Source organism: Prinia subflava, chromosome 11 (assembly GCF_021018805.1).
Source record: "Prinia subflava isolate CZ2003 ecotype Zambia chromosome 11, Cam_Psub_1.2, whole genome shotgun sequence".
NCBI classification, from domain to species: domain Eukaryota; kingdom Metazoa; phylum Chordata; class Aves; order Passeriformes; family Cisticolidae; genus Prinia; species Prinia subflava.
In genome coordinates, this window is record NC_086257.1 from 754,986 (window position 1) to 777,567 (window position 22,582).

Sequence of the window (22,582 nt, forward strand, 5' to 3'; positions counted from 1 at the left end):
TAGATGTTCAGTCTGATGTATTTGTATTTTTACAGTACCTTTCCATATTTACATAAATTGTGTAAATAGTAATAATGTATTATTGACATTGGTGCAACACGGAGTCTCTGAGAAAGAAAGCACACAGACATGCAAAATTAAATTATTGCATGAGTATTACATAGTGTCACTGAGAACAAAAGGGGTTTAATTTTCACTTTCAATGTGAAATCACTCATAGAGTTTCTGGAATCTCTTAGAGTGGAAACAAACACATCAGTAATGGTAGTAATAGATGTGATCAGCCCAATAAATTGTGTTTCAAATGAGACACATTGCAGAAAGCTGTTCTTGTCCTGTGTGAAGGTAACCACCACCATCCCTGGAAAAACTGCCCTGCAGACAAACTGCATCCCGGCCAGGGATGCCAGGGGGCATTCCCAAGGAATTCACCTTGCTCCAGCTTTCAGGCACAGAGTTCCCTGGGCCTCTGCTTGATGCCCCGTTGAAAACCCTCTTCATGTCTCCTACAAGTACAGATCAAGATTCTTTTTCTTGTCTTAAATTAGCTCTTTAAGTTGAGGCATTTTAAGAACTCAGCTCCCAGAAACTCTCAACTTTCTTTAGGTTTGAGTTTTTAATGTTTGTACAAATTTTCATCATCTGTGGAATTTTGCATTACATTTTAACAAAGTAGAGGCATAGATGAGAAATCATAAGAGTAGTAACTCTTCCCTTTACTTATTTCTGAGTTGAAGATCTAGACATTAATATGTTTTCTAGCAAATTTTTAAAAAATATTTCCATTAAAAAAGAAAAAAAGGAGAGGAAGGCAAGGAGTTCAAGAAGTTTTTGACTTTTGGTCACTTCAGTTATTGTCTCTGTAGAGCCATCTGTAAGTTATCTTGACTGATTAAAGCCACAAAACATAAAATCTTATCTTAAATTAATTTGCTTTTAGTACTTAAGTTCCAATAAACTTTGACTGCACATTCTCCATTCTGACACATTCTGAATGTGCTTACCTGTGCAACTGAACTCTGTGTTTTTCTCCACAACAATGTATAAAATAGCTTTCCAATACAAACTGACATGTTTCAGAGGAATTAAGAAATCATTCTCAGGGCAGGATTGATACTAATTATGATTGATTTTGATTTACTTTACATCTGTTTGCTCTTAAACCAAAACAAAAATATGAAAGTGTAGTTGGTATAAGTACAGCTGTTGGTATATGGCAGATATATTGAAAATCAAACAAAACCAAAAATACTTTGAACAGGAGTATTCTCTTTCCTGTCCTGTCTAACGTTTGTTCCACATTCAAGACTCCCATACCCTTTAAATGGAAGTTCTGGATGGGTCACCTCTGTAAGGCTCCACTTTGTAGGGAAAAGTGACACATAGAAAGGAGCTAAAAACCAATTCACCTTGGAGACTTTAACTGGGTTATACAATTTGCCACAGTGTTTAATATATTTCAAAGGTGTCCCATAATAGCCAGCAGCTCTTTGCAAAGGTCACTGTAAAATCATATCCTGTATTACTCCACGTTTCTGAAAGTGTTCCTTGTCTGCTAGCCGTTCAACTGAACTTTGTCAATGAAAGCAAAGTTTCCAGGGTTATCACTCTGCCCCTTCAACTGCATTATCTACAAAACCATAAACCTGAGTGGAAAAAAGATGTGGAAGGGTTTATAAAACCTTCTCTGTGCAGAGGCTGTTTCCAGTCTCCCCTCCAGAGCTGAAGCTGTGTCTAGGCTCTCGCCACCATGCCTGCCAATTACAATGGGACGTGGGAAATGGAAACCAATGAAAACTTTGAAGGCTACATGGTTGCTTTAGGTAAATGACAAAATATTAATTACATCAAGAGAAAATGCTTCAATTCTAAGTCAAATCCTTCGAAAGCTTTTTCTGTAATGTACATTGTGGTATCAGGGTTTCTGCCAATCACATTACAAACCAAATAATTGTTCTTAAAATTGCAATGATCTAAATATATAAGCAAATGAAGACTTGTAGCCAAAGATGTTATTCTTTATTTAGATAAATGAAAAAACAGATACAGATCGGGAAAAAAGCTCCAAGCCAGCAGGTTTTCATATCTAGAAGCTCTTTTTTTACTCCTGGTATATTCTTAGTGTAACAGTGGAACCATAATCTGGTTAAAGAGGAATAAGATATTCTATACCACTAAAGTAACTATAATGCCATAATTTAATTAGTGCTTTGAACTAATTATGGTACAGAGAAAAATTTTGATGCTTTAACTGATTTTCTACTAGTTTTACCAAAGAACCTTAAAACAAATTGATTGATCTGTTCCGACTGAAATAGAAGAAATACAAAAATACATTAAAATAAATTCTCATCATTATTCATCAACAATTTAAAGCAGTTTCTCAAAGCTGCAAAGTTGCAATTTTCTCAAAGCTTTAACTCTCTTAAGAGAGAACGGCAGGTTTCACTATTCACAATTTTTAGCTTTTGCATTTGTGGGAAAAAAACTTAATAACTTCAGGGGCATCTGTAAATAATATGCATATACACCAGTGAGGGACAAAAAGAGAGAATGCTTGAAAATTAGAATGATTAGGACAATCAGAAAGATTAGGACAATGTCTTGAATTTCAGGAGAAAGATATATATTAATTGAAGTGATTTTTGTGCCTATATGAATGATAATATTATAGTTATATATATATACTATCAGTTTTAGATACACTATCAATTATAGTAATTTAAAACTGCCAATTAATAAGCAAAAAACCCCAACACCAAAACCAGTGCAAACATGCATATACTGTTGGTGATTCTCAGAAGGAAATGGCAGGGAAAGGGTGAAAATATATTCTTCTGCTCTTTTTCTCACCATTTTACATTTTGTTGATATTTTAAGTATTAATCTGTTCGGATTCAAAGCACACTGAGGTTTTGAGGGTTTTTTTTTTAATTCATCTGTCCTTTTAATTAATGCATACACATTTTTATACTTTAATTAAAGATTAGTTTCGCCCTTTAAGTCAGAAAGTTTGATTTTATCATAAACATGCTACAAAGTATTTAAATCTACTATAATAGAACTACATATCATTTTTATTGCTTGTATTGTTCAAAATGCAGTTATGAAAACCATGCTTTAATAAAACCTCCCTGATTTTTCTCCAGGAGCAACAAGACCAATATATTAGTCAGAAATAGCATTTCTTTAGAGGTCTAGACATTTTTTCCCTCAGAGAGAACTAAATTTTATGTTGCCTGGCTATAAATCAGCCTGGAGATACCTTTAATCCACCACAGCAGATAAAATATACCCAAGAAGTCTTGAATATAAATACTGAACAAGACCATTATTCCCCACGTTTAAAAGTCACATTTTTTTCCAGCCTATCCTCTTACTCAATTCGATTAGTACTTCACAAGTAGGATAATGAATCCAGCAGAAGAAAAAGGGCTCCATTAGCAAGTGGCATTGCTGAGCTGACAGTGATTAACGCCCACTGAAACCACCAAAGGATGGCCAGCAAACCAAACCCATTTTTCAATCTCTTGCAGAAGCATTGGAGATCATTTCATTTGCGTACAGCCCCAGAATAAGATGCTCTGGCAGCTGGTCAGAAATATTTCTTGCAGATGGTGGTGCTGCTGGCAGGAGGGGGTTGGCTGGGAGCACTGGGATCGTGGTCATGGATATTCTCCCTCTGGTCACTGGCAGTGCTTTCAGTCCCAAGCAGTTGTGTGCATCATCATATTGGTCCTCAGAATGAGCAAAATAAGGGTGTTAAGGAAATCAGTACTACAGAAAATGCTGACAGAATATTGAACAGAAACTGTCAAATTCTCTACATGGATACTTTTTTGACTTCTGACTTTGAGTTTGTCTCCTTTTGAACTGAAATTTATGTGTGTGTCTGCTATCGAACAATAATGGATTTCAGGGTTTTATTTGATGGCTTCTTTTTTCATTAATATAATTTTCATTCTTTTGAGCTAATTAATTAACCTCTTGTATACACCCACAGACTATAGGTTCATCATAAAAGTAACATGCCTAGGTCCTCTTGATTACATTCTCATTCTCCCTTGATTACATACCCATTCTGTCATGCTAAATCTCTGACAAGGAATATTGTTCTGAGATCCTTCTTTAGTGAGGCCAGAAAGGCACTATCAGGCATAATAGCCCCTTTTGTTTCACATTCCCAAAAAAATTCAGGTGATTTAACACAGCAGCATGTATTCACTCCTGGCTGTATGTTGTATGCTCACAGCATTCCCACAGATATCCTGTTAATAAATTTATTATCAGTGGAAGATCCTCAAATTGCAAGTGTACTTGTAAACACAAGATGATTTTTATTTGAAATAATCTTTTTCTCTGGAAAATGTTTCATGCAAAAGCACCATTTGTGAGACTATGTTTCCCTTATTTTATTTATTTTTTAATGTGTAAATATAAATGCTGTGGGGCTTTATTTTTGTTAGCAAATTCTGGAATTTTTGCACTCTTCTGTTTTTTTGACAGGTATTGATTTTGCAACTCGTAAGATTGCAAAACATTTGAAACAAACAAAGGAGATTGTTCAAAATGGAGACAATTTTAAAACCAAAACACTTAGTACTTTCAGAAACTATGATCTGGATTACACTGTGGGAGTGGAGTTTGAAGAGCACACCAAAGGACTGGATAACCGAGTGGTAAAGGTAAAAACCTTGTACCTGGTATCTGTATATGTTGCAGTCAGCACCAGGGGCCAGCAGTGCCCCAAATCAGCTGAATATATTAAGTGAAACCCCAGTATTTTACAGACATCAGAGGAGTTTTATAAAGCAGAAATAATTTGCATCCTGGGACAGTTTTCTTTTCTGCTACAAGCATTTATTAGAAATGCAAATCAGGATGGCTACTGAGAGACGTGAGGACAATCATTAATTAGGTTTTTCTAGTGGGGGATTTTTCCAGTTTCTCTGATACACCTTATGTATCTAAAAGTAGCAGAATTGTATTTTTACCTATGCATCCTCCTTAATGAAACTGTGGGTTCATCCCTGTGAATTTAGGACTGTGTCAATTTCTTAACAGAAAATTCAGAAAATTTTATTTTGGGATGGCTGGGTTTGCACTGATTAGCCTCAGCTGGGCAGTTTAACAGTTGGACATTGTTAAAAATAAACCTGCACTAACTTTAAACGTTAGGGGAGCTTTGGGAAGGGGCAAGAAAAAAAAACTGAGCCAAAGCTCAGAGCGGTTCAGGTGGCAGGGCACTGGCAGGGCAGAGGGGCAAGGAGGAGGCCCAGCAGTGGCTGCTTTACTACCTTGGGAATAATTGGAGTAACCCGAGCTCAGAACTCCCCCAGGAACCTGTGGCCATTTGTTCAGACACTTTTCAGGGAGATTTGTGGACAACACCTGTATTAAGGGCCGGGCTGTAGCCCCTGCCCTGCCTCCTGTGGCACAGTCAGTTCCCGAGGATTCAAACAAGGCTCTCTCTGAGAAGTCAGGGAGGAAAAGAATACACACAAGCACTGATTCACTGATTTCTGTATCAATACTGCCTCTGTTTTACTTTCTTCTCTCTCTGAAATGCTTAAGCAACACTTTCAAATTAGAAAGGCCAGTAGATGATAAATTTCCATTGGCTGTCCTTGTTGGAGCCTTGCTGATGCAGCATCCAGCTCCTCCGTTGGTCATCATTCACTGAATGTCCCTTATCAGCTCTGCTGATGTCCACACCTGTATTCTGTCACTCAGCTCCAATTGCCAAACTCTGAGAAGCTGAGATCAAAACTCTCTGTCTTGTTAGTTTTGGCAATTGCCACAGGAAAAGTGGCAGCATAAACAACATGTTTACATTGGAACTCACATCATCCTTCACTGGAGGGGCACAAGTTTAACAGAAGATATTGTTTTTTCACCATGGATCACTTTTAATTCTCAAACTAACTTTGTGCAGTGTAATTCCTATGATTTTTTCCAAATTATTTTTTATTCACAGCACTGCAAGCCATCAAAGAGTAAGATATATTTTTTCACTATCCTGAATATCTCTATATCTAAATTTTCTTTCTGTCTCCTTCTCCAGAGGGCACTGGATGGAACAAATTCCTGTGACAAAGTCTATGCTTAAAAACACTGCTCCCACATATCTTCAGATCAGTTGAAGGCATTGCTAAGAATCTAAGGACTCATTAGTTTCATCACTTCTTAAATCCATCAATTAGTGCTCCTCCAGTGCCCATCACCAGTACCAAAGCCTTGCTCTGCAAAAGGAGGGAGGGAGGGAGGGAGGGAGGGAGGGAGGGAGGGAGGGAGGGAGGGAGGGAGGAAGGAAGGAAGGAAGGAAGGAAGGAAGGAAGGAAGGAAGGAAGGAAGGAAGGAAGGAAGGAACTGTGCATTTATAACCTTACCTGATTTAATTACTTTTGCCTAATATTCATTTTAAAACAAATCATGTTGTTTCTGGAGAGGAGAAGGAAAAAGGATGCATGTCATGCCATTATCCTCTAAATTGCTCTAAAAGTATTTTCTGGTCATTTTATTAACAAAACAATGCCCAAAACACATTAAAGTTAGATGAGAATAATAAAATTGCTAGGCAACATTTAAATGTAAAGAGGGCATGGATAATTTAAAGAGCATGTAGCTTGAAAATTTCATAAATAAGAAAGAAATTAACTGAAATGGAATGAGTTTTGTCTCATTATGAATGGAAAGCTCCCTCATAAGAGAAATAAATCATCCAGTGCTGACTGGAAAATGAATTAAGCTCCCAATACACTTGGAGCTTTATAATAACTGAGCTTTCATGGACTGTAACCGGTGTCTAATAAGGAGTTGTCTGATACATGGTTAAATATGTCCCTAAAGGACAATGGTTCAAGTGCAGAACAATTCCAGCAAAGTTGCTTCGAATGTACCCTGCCACATCTGTAGCCAGGTAATTCAGCCTGTGAAGAGAGCTTTTGCATGCTGAGGGTTGTTCTGCTCATGGACAAGAATCAGCATACCCAGTGCCTTGCCTGCTGCTGCTAGACTGAATCACAGCAGACCAGGAGGTGGTGGAGGATGGAAGGGATCACCTGAGAGCATCAGGTCCAACCTGTCTGCTCAAGCAGGGTCAGCTACAGCACATTGTCTAGCTTGTGATCACACCTCTTTAAATTTCTTTCTGAAAGTGCATGAAAATATACAAATAAATTTAGTATATGAGATTAACATACTCTTTCTCTTGTTACTTTATGCAGAGCTAGAAAAGGTGTTAGCACTGCACTTTTCAGTATAAGCCCTCAAGTCTTCACTCATGAAACCCTATAATTTTTCATTAATGGCTTTCAACAGCAAGAAAAAAAATGCACTTTGCATATATTGCAGAAGTAGTTGTGTATAGTATATTAACGCACTCAACAATTCACCAGTTGGTGTGAACACTTGGTACCCATGTATGTGAGGAAACACATGGAAATGACAACAAAGGACTGCAAAAGCTTCCCTTCATCACACTGTTATCATCCTGAATGCATTTGGGTTTTGTTTAAATGCTTTGGGGTTTTTTTTAATGAGGAAGATGGAGAATGATAGGGAGCAACTGTAATTATGTATTCACATTGTTTGAACTTATTTTTATATGTTCATAAACTTCTGATTAATGTAACTGAGTTAATTATCTGATTCATGCAGACCCTGGTGACCTGGGATGGTGACAAACTGGTCTGTGTGCAGAAAGGTGAAAAGAACAACAGGGGCTGGAAGCACTGGATTGAAGGAGACATCCTGCATCTGGTAAGGGCTGCTCCACAGACCCACAGCACATCACTGAGGCTGCAGCATAGGCTCAGGATTTCCATTTCAAAGGATTTGTTATTTTTTTCTAGTTAGAAAGATCTTTAGACAGTTCTGATCTCTGAACTCTAAGGAAATCCCCCCTCTGCTTCAACTCAGGAATGCTCAATTTATTTTCACCTGATCTCAATTAGGTCATAACCCTGCAGTGGTTTTTTTGCTTCAGTCCACTTCTCTCCAGCTCTTAACCCTTCTTGTTACATTGCACTTCCAACTTATTCTCATTCTTGTATAATCACTGGTAGAGGAAAAAAAGAAGGAAAAAACCCTATCAGATTGAAGGAAAAATGTTATTCTTTGTTCTGAGTGAAGCAATATAAAATGTTAGTACACTGTGCTGTAATACAGATCAGAAACACTTAGATATTCAAGGATCCCACAAACAACCTATACTGCAATTTTTTTTCCTAGTTCAATAATAAATTCAAACATCTAAAGTAGCAAGCTGTAGCCCAAAGACAGATGTGGTGAGTGCAAGAGAGGCCAGAAAAGCCTGTGCAGGAAATCAGCAATCAGTGATGTGCAGAAAGATTTCAAAATAACAGTATTGTAGAATCATAGATTCATTAGGGTTGGAAAAGACCTCCAAGATCACAAAGTCCCAACTTCAACTGAACACTCCCATGTCCATTAAACCATATCACAGAATGCCACATCTACTCATTTTTTGAATGTTTCTCATAATGATAATCATTGCAGAGTTTCCTGGGAAAGCAATCAAGAAATGGGCATGATAGTACTGGATGGCACAGCAGGTGGATGGAGTGAGATTCTTGAAAAGAGCCCATTGTCTGTCCTATGCTTTGCTCCAAGTCATCTGCTCCTTCACAAGTTTGCTTTGCACATTTGTGGTGTGGGCAGTCACAGTGGCTCCCATCTCTGTGCCTGAAAGGTCAAAGACAGGAATTCAAAACCACAGTGTGCCACCCAACTAAAATCACCTGTCCAGGGAACTTCTCCATCTCTGTCTAAACACACATTCAAAAGTTGACCTAAAAGGTTCTACATGCTGGCACCAAGATTTAGGCTGAGGCTGGTGGAAACAAAGCCAAGCGGATCCTTACAGCAGTGTTCAGAAAGTTTCCTGCAGGTTCAGCCCACTGCTGGCCACAAAGGCAGCTTCAGTCCCTTCAAAGCCCTGTTTGGCACAGGGATGCTGCCTGATGGCACCACCCAAACTGGCTGCATTGCAATGTGCCAGCCTTTAAGAGGTCACTGCAGCCCTGGGCAGCAATGGTGTATTGTTCTGGCCCCTGAGAAATGGCTGGGCACATCTCTGAAGCAAATCAGCTTTTTAAAGCATTCCTCTTTTTTATTTATTTCCTTGTTTCAGTGTACCTTGTGAATTTTGAGGTAACATGAATTATAAACTATTACAGTATATTGTTTTAATAACAGAACATGAAAAAGCCTTGAATTAAAGCACAATTCTAATGCATTTTTCATGTTTATCCTTCTTAGAATTCAATTCATGTATCAAAAACTAATTACTGCAACATAAGGTGCATACCTGCTGTTTGGTTACATATAATGCACTGTTCTCTGTTTCATAAGGCTTTAATGCAGTGGCTCAGTTGTAGCAGTTTCTGGTGGGATGTGATATACATGCAAAATAAAACTTCTATCAGTGTATACTTACAAATTGTTTCAACGCTGTAGGAACTGACATGTGAAGACCAGGTGTGCCATCAGACATTTAAGAAGAAGAACTAAAATGGAGCAGAAAGCCTCCCAGATCTTCATCACAATGTTATGCTGTTATGTTTTGTCTAAAAAGAAGAATGAAGCTGATTTTCATTCCTTTGACACTTCAATGTGGATATATTATGTGCCTGTTTATGGAAACAAACACATCTTTTAGAAATAACATCAAACAGTTACAAACCTCATAAATTCCTTTGCCTTTCAGTCTGGAGTTAAATAAAAGTAATTGTCTTTCAAATAATGTTTCCCTGCATCTTTCTAATGAATTCCAGAGGAATGTCCATTAGCAACAAGGCTGAAAATTACCAGTCACAATTATTTTGATCACAGTCTGTGTCTCCATAGTGCTGTATTATCATAATGTCTTTGGGTGACTGAGTAACATTGGATATTCACTGGACTGTTTCTATTCAATTTAGTCCTGGATCACTAAGCCCACGGTTTCAGGCAACAGAATGCCTCACTGAGCACAATACATGTCCTTTCACATCTGGGCTGTTCCCTTGAATTTGGACCAGGTCTCAAGCTGCTGGTGGTTATCACCTGACAAATGTCTTATGGCCTTTGTGAAGTGCTGCAGCTCCTCACTACAATCCTAACATGGATCAATGACAATGCTGTAGCTTCCAGTTAGAACTGGCAGCCTAATAACCATCCCAATGGAGAAATCTGCTGTCTGAAGCAAACTCTGCACTGAAGAGTTGCTCCATGGTGTGCACACTAAGGCACACTTAGGACTGTGAGATGAAAACTACAGAGTACACACAGTCTGCGTGTACCCTGTGCAGAAAGAGTGCCCAGCACGCTGCAATCTTCACCTTGTACCACCCTTCAGAGACTGTAAAAAGAAAAGTCTTTTCCATGCAATTCTTCTCAGTTTTATTCAGGGTGTTTCAAAAGAATTCATCCTCTTTGCTAAAGGCAAGTTTAAGTTAACCATGGATGATGAACACTACTTCAGTAGATAGAAACTTTTATTATTCAACAAAATGTGTGCACATCTTCCCCAGAAGAGCTTGTATGCCCAAAAGCTCATTTGCTTTTTCCCAATGTCATGAATTATTCTAATAAAAAACACTGTCTTTCCTACAACCTTGCCTTTCAGATATAAAAACTTTCACACCAGCTTTAGCACTGTTAAGTTCCCTCTTGTCCATAGGCCCCCATCCTCCGGTATGAGAGGAGTGAAAATCCACTAAACAGATCAGTGGTAGGGAAGAACAGAAAATATGTGAAAGACTTTGGCAGAAATGGAGGAGCATATGCTTTCTCCTCATCTCCACCTGCTCCTCAGCCCACTCACTGTCAATAGCTCAGGGTAGGAAAGGAGTGAGTCTCTCAGCTGACAGCTAGGTTACATCTGCAAAAATCCCATTAATATACCACCAATACTTCTATGGCCATGGCCATTATCCTGGTTCCAGCTGGGATTGAGTTAATTTTCATTTTAGTACCCAGTACAGAGCTGTGTTTTGGATTTAGTATGAGAATAATGTTGATGCCACACTGATGGTTTAGTTGTTGCCAACTCATGCTTCCTCTAAGTCAAGGACTCCAGGTTCCCTGTTCTGCCTGTAAGGAGGTGCACAAGAAGCTGGGAGGGAGCAGAACCAGGACAGCTGACCCAAACTGGCCAAAGGGATATTCCACACCATAGAACATCATCCTGAGCACATAAAGCTGCAAGAAGAGGGAGAACTGTTGTGTTTGGGGTGGCATTTCCCAGTAATTCCTTGGTCTTCCCAAGGAGCTGTTACACATCCACTGCCCTGGACATGGCTGAACACTCACCTGGGAAGTGGTGAATGAACTTGTTCCGCTTTGCTTGTGCACACGGCTTTTTCTTCACCCATTATTCTGTCTTTAGCTCAGCCCAGCAGTCTCAGGGAATGGCTGTGTGGTGCTTAGTGCCAGCTGGAGTTAAATCATGATGGGCATGTCAGGATATTTTTTGAACTGGACTTCGCTCCTCCTAATAAAAATTGACTTGGTATCAAACTTCCTGTATCCTTTGCCTGAGCAATGCTTTCATGTTAGTTTGCACGGAAGAAACTGCACTTGGAGTTAGTAAACTCCTTATTTTGTCTTATTCATCCCTGACCTGGACTTTTATTAGAAATGTATTTAATTCATATTTCTAAGTCTCCGCTAGTTACAAGGATAAAAAGTACTACAGCTCATTAAGTTTTCAAAATATTATCAGCATGTAATCACTGTGAAACAAAATGTGCATGTTTTAATCAGTGACATTTGTCCTGGTTGGTTCTTGCCAGGAGTAACCCTTTTTGTAAATTCATACCAAATCATAAACCCAAAGAAAACCTTTAATATATCACAAGACACTATCACCAATTCACTAACGATGAGTTTGAAGAAGGAAAGCAAACATTTTTCAACTGGTTTCTTATTATGCTCACTAGTTCTATCTAATGGTTATGGTTCAGAAGTAAAGGAAGTAGGCAATTGAGCACAAGTAAACTTCAATTAGGAGAAAACTGGATCTGACCCTATTTTTTTGCTTATCTTGGAAATTAAAATTTCAGACTTTTTAACAGGAAATTAGGAAATATGCAAGCTTTTTTACTCTCCTAAACAACATTTTGGTTTTGCACATACTGATACGCAAGAAATTGCAGTCTCCTTTACAGCTGCATGCACAGGGCTGGAGACAGAGGAGATATTCATTCCGTTGTATTATAAGTACTTCCAAAGTTGTCCTCATTTGTATCATATTTGTGATATTAGGCTGGTCTCTAAGCTGTTCAAATTCCCTTATCTCCTTGTCAGCAGATTAAATACTTGTGCTGGAGGAATGGACCTTGTTGGTAAATCAAAGAATGTTCATTCATGTTTTGTCAGCCCTCTGGCACACAGTGCTGTCTCAGCTGTTTTGGAGGATTACCATTTGCATGGATTCTTTTCCTCACAGAGCATATTGCTCAAATACAGCCCCAGGAAGGGAATTTATCAGCAACCTTCTGATCCAGTGGAGTGAGTTGATAGATGGATTCTAAGAACCCACCAAAGCCTCTCTCTCACTCCCATCTGCAGCTGCACGTGGGAGAGAAAGAACAAGAAACGGTTCATGGGTTGAGATAAGGACTGGGAGAGAGATCCCTCACCAGACACCATCACAGGCAAAACAGGCTCTAATTAGATATTAATTGACTTTATTACTAACAAAACAGAGCAGGATGATGAGAAGTAAAATTAAACCTTAAAAACACCTTTCTCCCACCCCTCTCTCCTTCCCAGCTCTACCTCCTGCCTGCAGTGGTGCAAGGAGACAGGGAATGGGGGTTATGGTCAGTTCCTCACCCACGGCTTCTCCTGCTGCTCAGGGAGAGGAGTCACTCCCTTGCTGTATGTGGGGTCCCTCCCACAGGAGATAGTTCTCCATGAACTTCTCCAGTGTGAGTCCATCCCATGGACAACAGTCCTCCCAAAACTCCTCCAGTGTGAGTCCATCCCATGGACAACAGTCCTCCCAAAACTGCTGCAACGCCCCTGCTGGCTGCAGAGTTTTTCCTCTCACATGTTCTCACCCCACTGTTCTCTGGCCACAACTGCACAATAACTTTTTTCTCTCTTCTCAAATCTGTTCTCCCAGTAGTGTTGCCAGCATTTCTACCTGGCCAGCCCTGGCCAGCAGCACATCTGTCTTTGGTGCTTCCAGGATTGGCTCTGCTGGACATGGAGGAAGCTTCCAGCAGCTGCTTACAGAAGCCACCCCTTCAGCCCTCGTCCTCCCAAAGCTTGGCCATGCAAAGCCAATAAATCCGGAACAGAAAAGCCTGAACAATACAAAGCTTTTCCTCATGAGTGCAGTACTGGGGAAGGAACCAGTACCATTACCTGTCACTGGGCTTTTCAAATGACAATGACAAAGCTGTGCAGAGCAAAAGTTTATGGTGGAATTTCTAAAATCTCTGCATTGAGCCAACTGGCTCTGCATTAAGCCAATTTTTCTTCCAAAAAGTTATGCATTTTACTGCCAACTCTAAAAGAAGAGAGCAACACTGTAGGCAGAGGCTGTAGAATAATGTTGTTATTGCTCCTATCAACCATCTTCTGTGGCAAGGCCCTGCAGCGCTGTCTTTCTCTGGAGCTCTGGAGGGTCACGGATATGCACAGAATGCCTTCCAAATTTGCCACGGATATTCTGGATGCTTTGCTGCTTGTGAAAGATACTCCACTACCATCTGGCAAGAAATCTGAAGGTTTTAGGTCAGCATTTGCTTCGAGATCTGATGAAGACAAAATTTAACAACAACAAAAAAGTTGCTTAATAAGATTAATTTGTATTCTTTTAAGAAAGGGTATATATTTTGCTTTAGTGGGGAGAAATTGATAGAAAGGATTTCTTTAGAAAGTTTTTTTCCCCACTAGAAGATATTCCATTTTTTAAAAATTTGTGACTGATTTAAAGGGTAGAGGTTGCAGATACTTTAATTTCAGCTTGCTGATTACACTTCTTATGCAGATTGTGAGGATTAGAAGAAATCATTTTGTGAAAATGAGATTTAAAATAATATTAATGAGACAAGCTGTTCAAGAGCTGCAAAAATTTCATGAGTTATTCTCTAAATATCACACTTTCTTAAATTATATCTCACACTGCAATGCTTCAGTCACCATTAACTAGAAATGGGAATGCAATAGATGAAAATAGATATTCCGGAGTTCTTCAAGGTGGAGGAATCCATGGAAAGATGAGGAGCTTTGTCTTACATGAGAGCAAACATACTTCACTTGGAGAAAGGATATAAACGTGGAAGGAATAGGGGCACACTCTCCTCCATGCTCCAGGACTGGAAAAGATTGACAGGACAAGAAGGAGCAGCCTGGAACTGCAGCATGGAAACCGCAGGTGGACATCAGGCTGTGCCTCTGCTCTCCAAAGAGATGAAGGGCTGGAAGAGACCGGCAGAGGAGCCTGAGGAGTCTCTGTGGTCCCACCACAGAATCCACTTTCTTCCATCAGCAAACCTATCATTGTACCTGGAGTAACAGTTGGCAAAAAGACTGGCAAGAAGATCCCAAAGATGTTATAATTCTGACTGATGTTATGGGTGGAAAAGGGTCACCTAGAGTCCCTGTAGTAAGAGAAAAGCTAGTAATGTATAGCAAGACCCAGAAACAGGAATTACTGGAAGTTCTCTTCCAGTTGTTTTCATGCTACCATACTTTGGATTTCTGCTGGGTTTGGTTTAGGGTACAGTCTTTCAAAGAAAAGCTTCCTGAAGATCTGATAAACCCTTCACAAAGGCTTTTCCTGTAAACTTAGTTACGATTTCAGAATTAAAGCATGGCATGAAAATTAAATGGGATGGCTCCCTGTGAAAGCTGCAGCAGGCATCCGTTGAACTGCTTTTTAATGTGCAGTGCCCTTGCTGCCTTTGTCACTGCACCTAAAGTTAATTGTTTTCCCATAATTTCTTGATTGTCTTCCCTTGTCACCTCTGTTTCATTCACTTTTGGATATACACGTACCATATCCATGTGTTGGAGTCCAGGGCATAGGTTATGTGTGTATATATATACATATATATATATATATCTTTACACACACACATATTTATATCCAGGGGTAGAAGGGTTCATAGGTGCCCCCAGTATTTGTTGGCCCACAGTCCCACAGCTTTCAAACCAGTTGCCCAGGGTAGATTGGCCAAGCAAACCTGACTGTAAAAGATAAAGTCTCAAAGTAGAATATATCTACAATATTATGTGACAATTAAGAGCCTGATAGAACACCTCCAGTAAGAGAAAGGCTAAGGGTGCACAAATGTTTGTCAAGTTCCAGAAAATCATTTAGGATAAATGCTTATAACCATGGAAAGCCTTCAGCTGGATGCCAATGAACTCAAACATAAGATAAAATCCCCTAGAAACCAAGTTTTGGTGGTTCCGCTGCTCACAGCAGTGCTTGTTTCATTGTCTACTTTACAATATTTAACATTTTTTCTATTTACTGAATGATCTGATTTGTCTTTTTCTGGCTGTCTCTCTAGGAACTGACTTGTTTTTTCAAAATTTCTTCACCTTTTCCCTCACGTGTAGGGGAAAAGAACTTTAATAGCAAAAGTATACATTTTTTTCTTGGAGGTGTCATAAAGCCAAAGATTGCTTAAATTTCCTGATGATCAGACTAAAGCAGTGCTCTTCCAAAAGGGCAGCAGTCCTAAAGTCCTAAAGTCCTGAAGAGTGTAGTGTGCCTTTTCTTCACATTGCCTGAAAATCCCCCCACTCCGGGGTCATGCCTTCCAGCTTGGGCAGAGAAAGGTTATTGAGCTTTGGCATAAAAGTGAGTAAAGTCATATTAAAAGTCAGTTGGTGTAACAAATGAGACAACTCTAGGTCCTCAAAAATATATAATTGTATCTTTTCTTGAGATGGTTTTAGTTCATTTTCAGCTTTTGAAATAATTATAAGGGTGTCAAACTAGATATTGGAGCTTGTTTTGCAAGTAGTTCTACTCAAGTCAGAGCATTTCCAGGGAGTCATTTATTCAGTTCAGCCAGATCACATCAGGCCTCTACTGAAAACAGGCTCTGAAGTTGCAAATTTAATGCATTCAAAGTATCAGGGTCAGAAAAAATGAGTATTGCTATTCACTGTTGTTGATAGAATAAATTATTGCAATGAAGTTCCTGAATGTTTAGAGACAGGGTTTTAAGTTTTTCTTTTTGCCTAGATATTGAAAACAGGCAACTAAACATAAATGCATGTGACATATGGCATTTTTTGTCATTTAGAAAAATGAGAATTTACATTTATTTATATAGACACATATATTGTATTTTTAATAATCACGTACAACTTAATTTAAATTACACTTTCATTTTCTAAACACTTTTAAGAAACCACAAGCAGTCAAATAGTCAGGAAAAACACCTGGAAGATGAGCTTTACTGATTAGAGGATTAAGGCAGAGTTGAATTGCTCCCTTTGTGAAATAACAGCCTTGGTTCTCTAAAAACACAGATTGCTGTTTGCTACTAATGGGTGCCTTGTGTAGCATTACAGCAAATTGCTTTCCTTGATGGCATAAACTGAATATGCAGCTAACACGAGCACTTAGTTAAAATGTTAGCACATCCAGAGTCGCTAAAGGAAAATAACTGTTTTCCAGAGCGAGGTTTTGGATGATCAGAACAGAAGGATTTCTGTTTTAGGGGACTCATGTCATCTAAAACAAGAAGCAGCCCCAGGTTTTCTGTGGCCATGCACAGGGGCAGGAGGACCTGAACCCTTGGTAGGATCAGCAGTGGAAGCTCAGGCAGCTCCAGCCTTTCCCTGAGCTTGGCTTTCCAGGTTTTCATAATTTACTTCTTCACAAGGATAAATCTCTAGATGCTGTTGATACAGTTTGTGTTTGTCATTTGTTTCAAATGAGAAAGGCAATCCTTCACAAACTCACAGGAAAAAAGATCTATTCTGCTTACTCACTGTGTATCTCACTATAAACAAATACAAGCAAGGCTGTGCATGAAAACACCATAACAGCTTCTCAGATCTCAGGTTTTATTTATGAAGTATGTGACAGAACACTGTAGCTGTCCTACTGCAAATAATTTAAATAAAAAGAGATGCAGAACATATTTCCAGTGAAAAACAGAACATATTTTGGCACCTTGGAATGGATTAAATAAGGTCCAAATAGTTCATTTCACCCTGCAAATTTGTTTCCTAATGGAAGTGACATAGATTAAAGCTCTTTCATAGAATAAATCAGTATCACTCCGGTAGATATAACAACAGTGCAACAATTTATCTAATAATCTGGGCCTGCTCTTTATTCCAAATATATGTATATATTCCAATGTATGCAAAAATACTTTGGCCTTGATGGCCAACAATAGAACAACCAAGACTTCTCAGTCCATCCACTCTGGGTAGAATTCTGTAGCCAAGTATGTTCCAGCCTCACACCCATTAGCCAATTTCCCCTTAAATAACTTACAGGCCAAATAATTTTCTCAAATATTAGGTCACTGCTAGATGATTTGACAGACATGTTTTGGGTTTTTTCAGGATTCCACTTGGGCTTAAGGACCAAAATATGAAAATATTTCTATCAATTGATCTCGCTTTGTTAAAAGGTTATAACTTATCCTTCTTCCCTGACCATTCCATTAGGTTTTGGTAATGAAACCATTAAACCATTACTATTGTATCCTTCCCTGCCAGCTCCCTCTGCAGTAATTAATCTCCCATGACTGAGGAGCGTAAATGTGCTTTTATCACCATTTTCCCCCTGCATTATAATGATTATATTTAAAAAAAAAAAAAAAAAAAGGCACGAGAACATCTTTAGGTAGGAAGGTAGGAGAAGATTTCATGTGAGAACTTCTGGATCCAGTTCAATGTCAGGGTCAGGTCTTCTTATCTGGCAGTATTTAGAGAGAGAAAAAAACCCCTTTGTTTCTGTAGTTTCCTGTAAAGTGTGAGGTTGCAACTTTCAGAAGTTACTTGGAGCCACAGAAGAATTTGCAGCATCTCCTCTGGAGATAAATGCTTTAACTTAGTGGTATTTGGGTTTTTAAGAAAATTTATATGAGTGTTACAATAAGAGCTTTTTTCCCTAGGCTATTACCTTCACATAGAAACATTTCCTAAACGTCTGGTCTGCGCTGCAAAGGCTTATTGCCAGAAACTTCCTTTTGTCACAAATCTATAAACACAAACATGACAGCCAGCAAAGCCTAGTTTTTGTCTTGTCCAAATCAAATCTGCTTTCCCAAACAGCAGAATTCTCTCAGCCAACACACAATCACTAAAGATCCTGCTGACAGAATGGCATTGTCTCCAGTGTTATTTTATAAATATTTCCAGCTTCTATTTGCAGCCAGAGTCAATCTTCTGAATCCCATCTCAGAGGAGCTTTCAAACAACTCCAGCACTAATTTCTAATACCTTGAATATAACAATATTCATCAGTTGTCATGGAATAGTTCCCATCAAAAATCAGACAGGATTTTCATTCAAGTAATTTTGTAACTAATTTTTAAAAGTTTCAAACAGTGGATGGCACCTCCTCCAGTTACAAACTCATCCAATGAGCCTGGATTTTGTCAGCGAAACAGACAAGTGTGCACAGAACAGAGCAAAATCCTAAAATCTGTTATATTTGGGGGTTTTGTTATGAGTGTAGTGCAGCTCCTTGACACAGAAAAAGGTATCACAAAGGAAAAAAGCCTTGTTGGTCGATTTGATGCCAGGAACTGTTCCCCTGCCATTGTCTGCCCACAAAAATTTATATTGAAGAACTTCTTAACCAAAATTGAGGGAATTTTTCATTGGGCATCAGTGAAAATTGAAATAATTTTATTTACTTCTGCAGAAGACATTGAAAACTATCGTTTAGAAATATGTGATAAATATTCTTTCCCAGACAGATTTACTACAAAACCAGTTTGGGATTTTGTGTCCAGACATCAGAGAGGAAAAAGAAATGGATATGAACAGAATCACGGCGCCATCGAGTGGTGAATCTTGTACTCACACGGCTCTCTTCTCTAAAACTAAAAATAATCATTATTGTCATTTCATGCCTCCGTGGTAAATTGAATAACATCCTTGTCATTTCTTTTTAGGAACAAAACTGTTAAGATAATTTGTGTACTCATAACCCATCACAGCTTTCCAAGTACTTTTGCTTTGGGGGGATGAAGTTCCAACAACATACTGGCTTCGTGTTGTTAAAACTCCTCTGTTTTAATTTGGAAGCCATAGAAAAATAATCCATCTCCATTTTCAATGGAAGAATTCATAAAGGATATAAAAGTATGTGGGTGATGGTTCTTATCACTGCTTGGAGAGAGGGGGAAGCTGACTGTGTTACAGAATAGCAAGAACAGCAGCATAAGAGCTGAAGCACAAACCTCTAGCATTAAAAGCCTAAACTTTTTTTAGTCTAAAATGAGACTCTGTACTGATCTTCATTCATCAACAGATGAATATATACCTCATCATTGGGAATGAATTTGTCCAGAAGATCTGACAAATCTGCAAATCCAAAGTCAGGTTCCATTTATGTAATATACTGACCAAGGATGAAAAAGAGATATTAAAAGATAAAAGAATTCATTGCTACAGTCTGAGTTTAGAAATTCAACAGTGGACAGAGACTGTTGAGATAACTTGCAGTCTTCAGACTACACGAAGAAGGTACATAGCACACGCCAATATTATTTAATTACATATATATATATGACTGTATCTCTGAAAAAATTAATGACTCAGGTTTTACTAGAAATGGGAAAACAAAAGAAACAGTGCTTGTGTAAGACTTGTACATATAAATATATTGTTACATTTGCCTCTGGCAGTATGTTATTTATGTGTGATTATTGTAAAAGAGCAAGGATAAAATTTAATATAGCTTTCATCATGGCCTACTCTCCTACATAAACAACTTGTTACTGGGTTATTGTGAAGAAAAAGCTTTTGATACAAAGAGAAACATCCAGTGCTGCAGAAATGCCACAGAATCCTGTGTGCCTCTGGTTTTCTGAACAGTCCAAACTCATAAACCATGTAACTATGCAGCTCCAATCATAAATACAGAGAGATTTGACCTTTCCTAGGAAAACACCTACATATTACACTGCTGTAAACAAATTTAAAAATAATAATAGATTAAAAAAAAAAAAGTTCCAAACCTGTTGACAAAACCACATTCCATTTGACTGGCATATCTCAAGAGAATAGTGTTGGATTATGGTCACCTTTGGGATTTCTAGACGATTCTTCTGACACCCTGTGTAAATTACCCTGCCCTGAAACCAAGACATAGCAGCAGGGTTTGGTTTTCTGTGCTAGCATACCACAAAGCTGACCTGCATTTGAGCCGGTGGGGAAACCACTGCTATCAAATGATAAAGACAAAAGACTCTGAGCCTAAGCAGTGGGATCTTAGTGACAACAGTGACATCTGGGCTTTAAACCCAATCCCCTTTCCTTTGTCTGTTGACCAAATGCACAAGGGGAAGGTATTGTCTGGTATCACTGAGCTGCCACAAAAGCAGTTTTAATATCATTGCTGCTCCCTTGAGACAGACACCGGTGGAGGCTCTTTGGACACGATATTGAGATTCTTGGATTCTGGATTTTTCTGGACATTGTACAGACATTGCAGTAGGGGCTGAAGCTTCACCTCTGCATGTGGAAAATGAAAACTGCCAGATCAAGAGAAAACAACCAAAACTTCCTTCCTTCACAAGCCACAGTCAATCATCAAAGTCTGACTGCGAACTTTTCATGTTGACTCAGTGTCCATAGTGCTGCTCTTAAATTTCCTTTTATTAACACTTTGGGTCTGGATAAAAAATAACTCTATGCCAATTTTGACTGACTTTAATAGAAAACAAACACGGTGTTCTCAGTTTTCCAGGGTGCTGGCAACCCATGCTATTCAATAAACAATTTTTGCAAGCTTATGGAAAATCTTATGCTGAATCATTTCCCAAGAATGCTCCAACTCCGTAGTGAGCAGTGATAAGTTAATAATATAAACTAGGAAATAAAAATGGAAATCACTGAATCTCTCTGTCCTGAAATCAATGTTGTTACAGAAATTTTTAAGTAGCTACTGGACTGATACTCCTCAGACAAGAAGAAATCTTTTTATAGGTTTTCTAGTTCATGTTATCTCAAGACTATATTCAGGGCAAACTAAACTGCTCACTGAATCAGATCTTAGGAACTGTTTGGCAGGTTTGAAGATGAGCAGAGAAAATGGAATAAGTTTATCTGAAGCCTCCAAACTCCACAAAAGGACATTAGCACCAACATTGAACGATAGTGGAATGCACGGTAAATCTGATAAAGAAAGAAATTACAAGCTCCAAATTAGGAATACGTGGGAGGATATAAACTGGTGCCTTCTGAACCACTTCTGTGGTGTAAGGCCTTTTGCCACCAATCTTAATGGAAATGGAATCATGCCAGAATTGGAACTGTGGCCTCCAGGAAATAAAACAAGAAGCAAGTGTTAATAAATCAGGAGCACTAACAGGTCAGTCAGGATGGTTCTTGCTAAGTGATTACATGAATAACATAAAGATAGCACTTATCTAATGAATCAAATAAGCCCAAAGAAGCTGTAGTACAGGAGGTCAAGAACTGGAGTCTTTATATTAGTACAACACTTTGGTTTCTCTCCCTGACAACCTTTTTTTCTCGGAGCTGTCTGTTTAAAGACATCTCTCTCCTTGTTATCAGCATGTGGGTATCACATACTATGGTGCTTCCACAATTAATACTTTATATTTTCTCTTTAAATTAAGTCTATATCAAATGCTGCTGAAAGTGTTGCTGATTATCCTGTCGCTGATTTTAAAGAAGGTGGTACTTGTTCTCACTTAAAACCCTTTAACAATAGTAAAAATAGTAAACCTTTCTACTGAAATTTGAAAACAGTCTGAAATAGGTTATCTTGTTGAGATGAAGGCACCTACCACAAAACATCCACATCCATGTGGCTGAAGTTCGGCAGAATTGTGAGTTCAAAAGGCAGGTCTGTAATGAAAGTGTCAGGCAATACTATTTTAGATTACACCAAATACAAAACTTCCAAACCCTCCTTTACTTTGTGCAGTATCTTGTTCCTCTGCATGTGCTACATTCATAGTTGTATTTTTGGAAACAATCATTTTATGCACCATCAGGGTCCTACTGGCAGATTGCAGGTTTTGGAGGAGATGGGATTATATTTTTTCTAATCTGAACTCTAGCCTTTTGACAGTTCTTATTTCTTTACTGGCATTTTAATTCCTCATTATTCTAGTCAGGTTAATGTTTGGTACACGGGTGAGAATTGTACCCAAGGCTGGGATGTTTCCAAGACAGTAAGAGACAGGCTGGGCACCTCAGACTAAAGGAGACAAAGTGCATTCCACACCACTGCTGTGTCCCTGAGCCACCACAGAGTGAAATCATAACAAGGGAGGCTTTAATTCAGATTTACAGCAGGGTTTGTCTCACAGCTCTGCCACCTACATGTCAATAACGCCTTCCCTTTAAACCCACCATGCTCCATCAATCTTCACTG

General features: G+C 38.7%; 1 protein-coding gene across 1 annotated transcript; it reads left to right on the forward strand.

The window, feature by feature from the left end:
- The first annotated feature begins 1,750 nt into the window (after nt 1-1,750).
- Nucleotides 1,751-9,729, forward strand: RBP2 (retinol binding protein 2). The gene is made up of 4 exons (XM_063408694.1): nt 1,751-1,823; nt 4,507-4,685; nt 7,660-7,761; nt 9,481-9,729. Exons 1-4 carry the CDS (start codon nt 1,751-1,753, stop codon nt 9,532-9,534), a joined length of 408 nt encoding a protein of 135 aa, XP_063264764.1. The 3' UTR covers nt 9,535-9,729.
- The last annotated feature ends 12,853 nt before the right edge of the window (nt 9,730-22,582 follow it).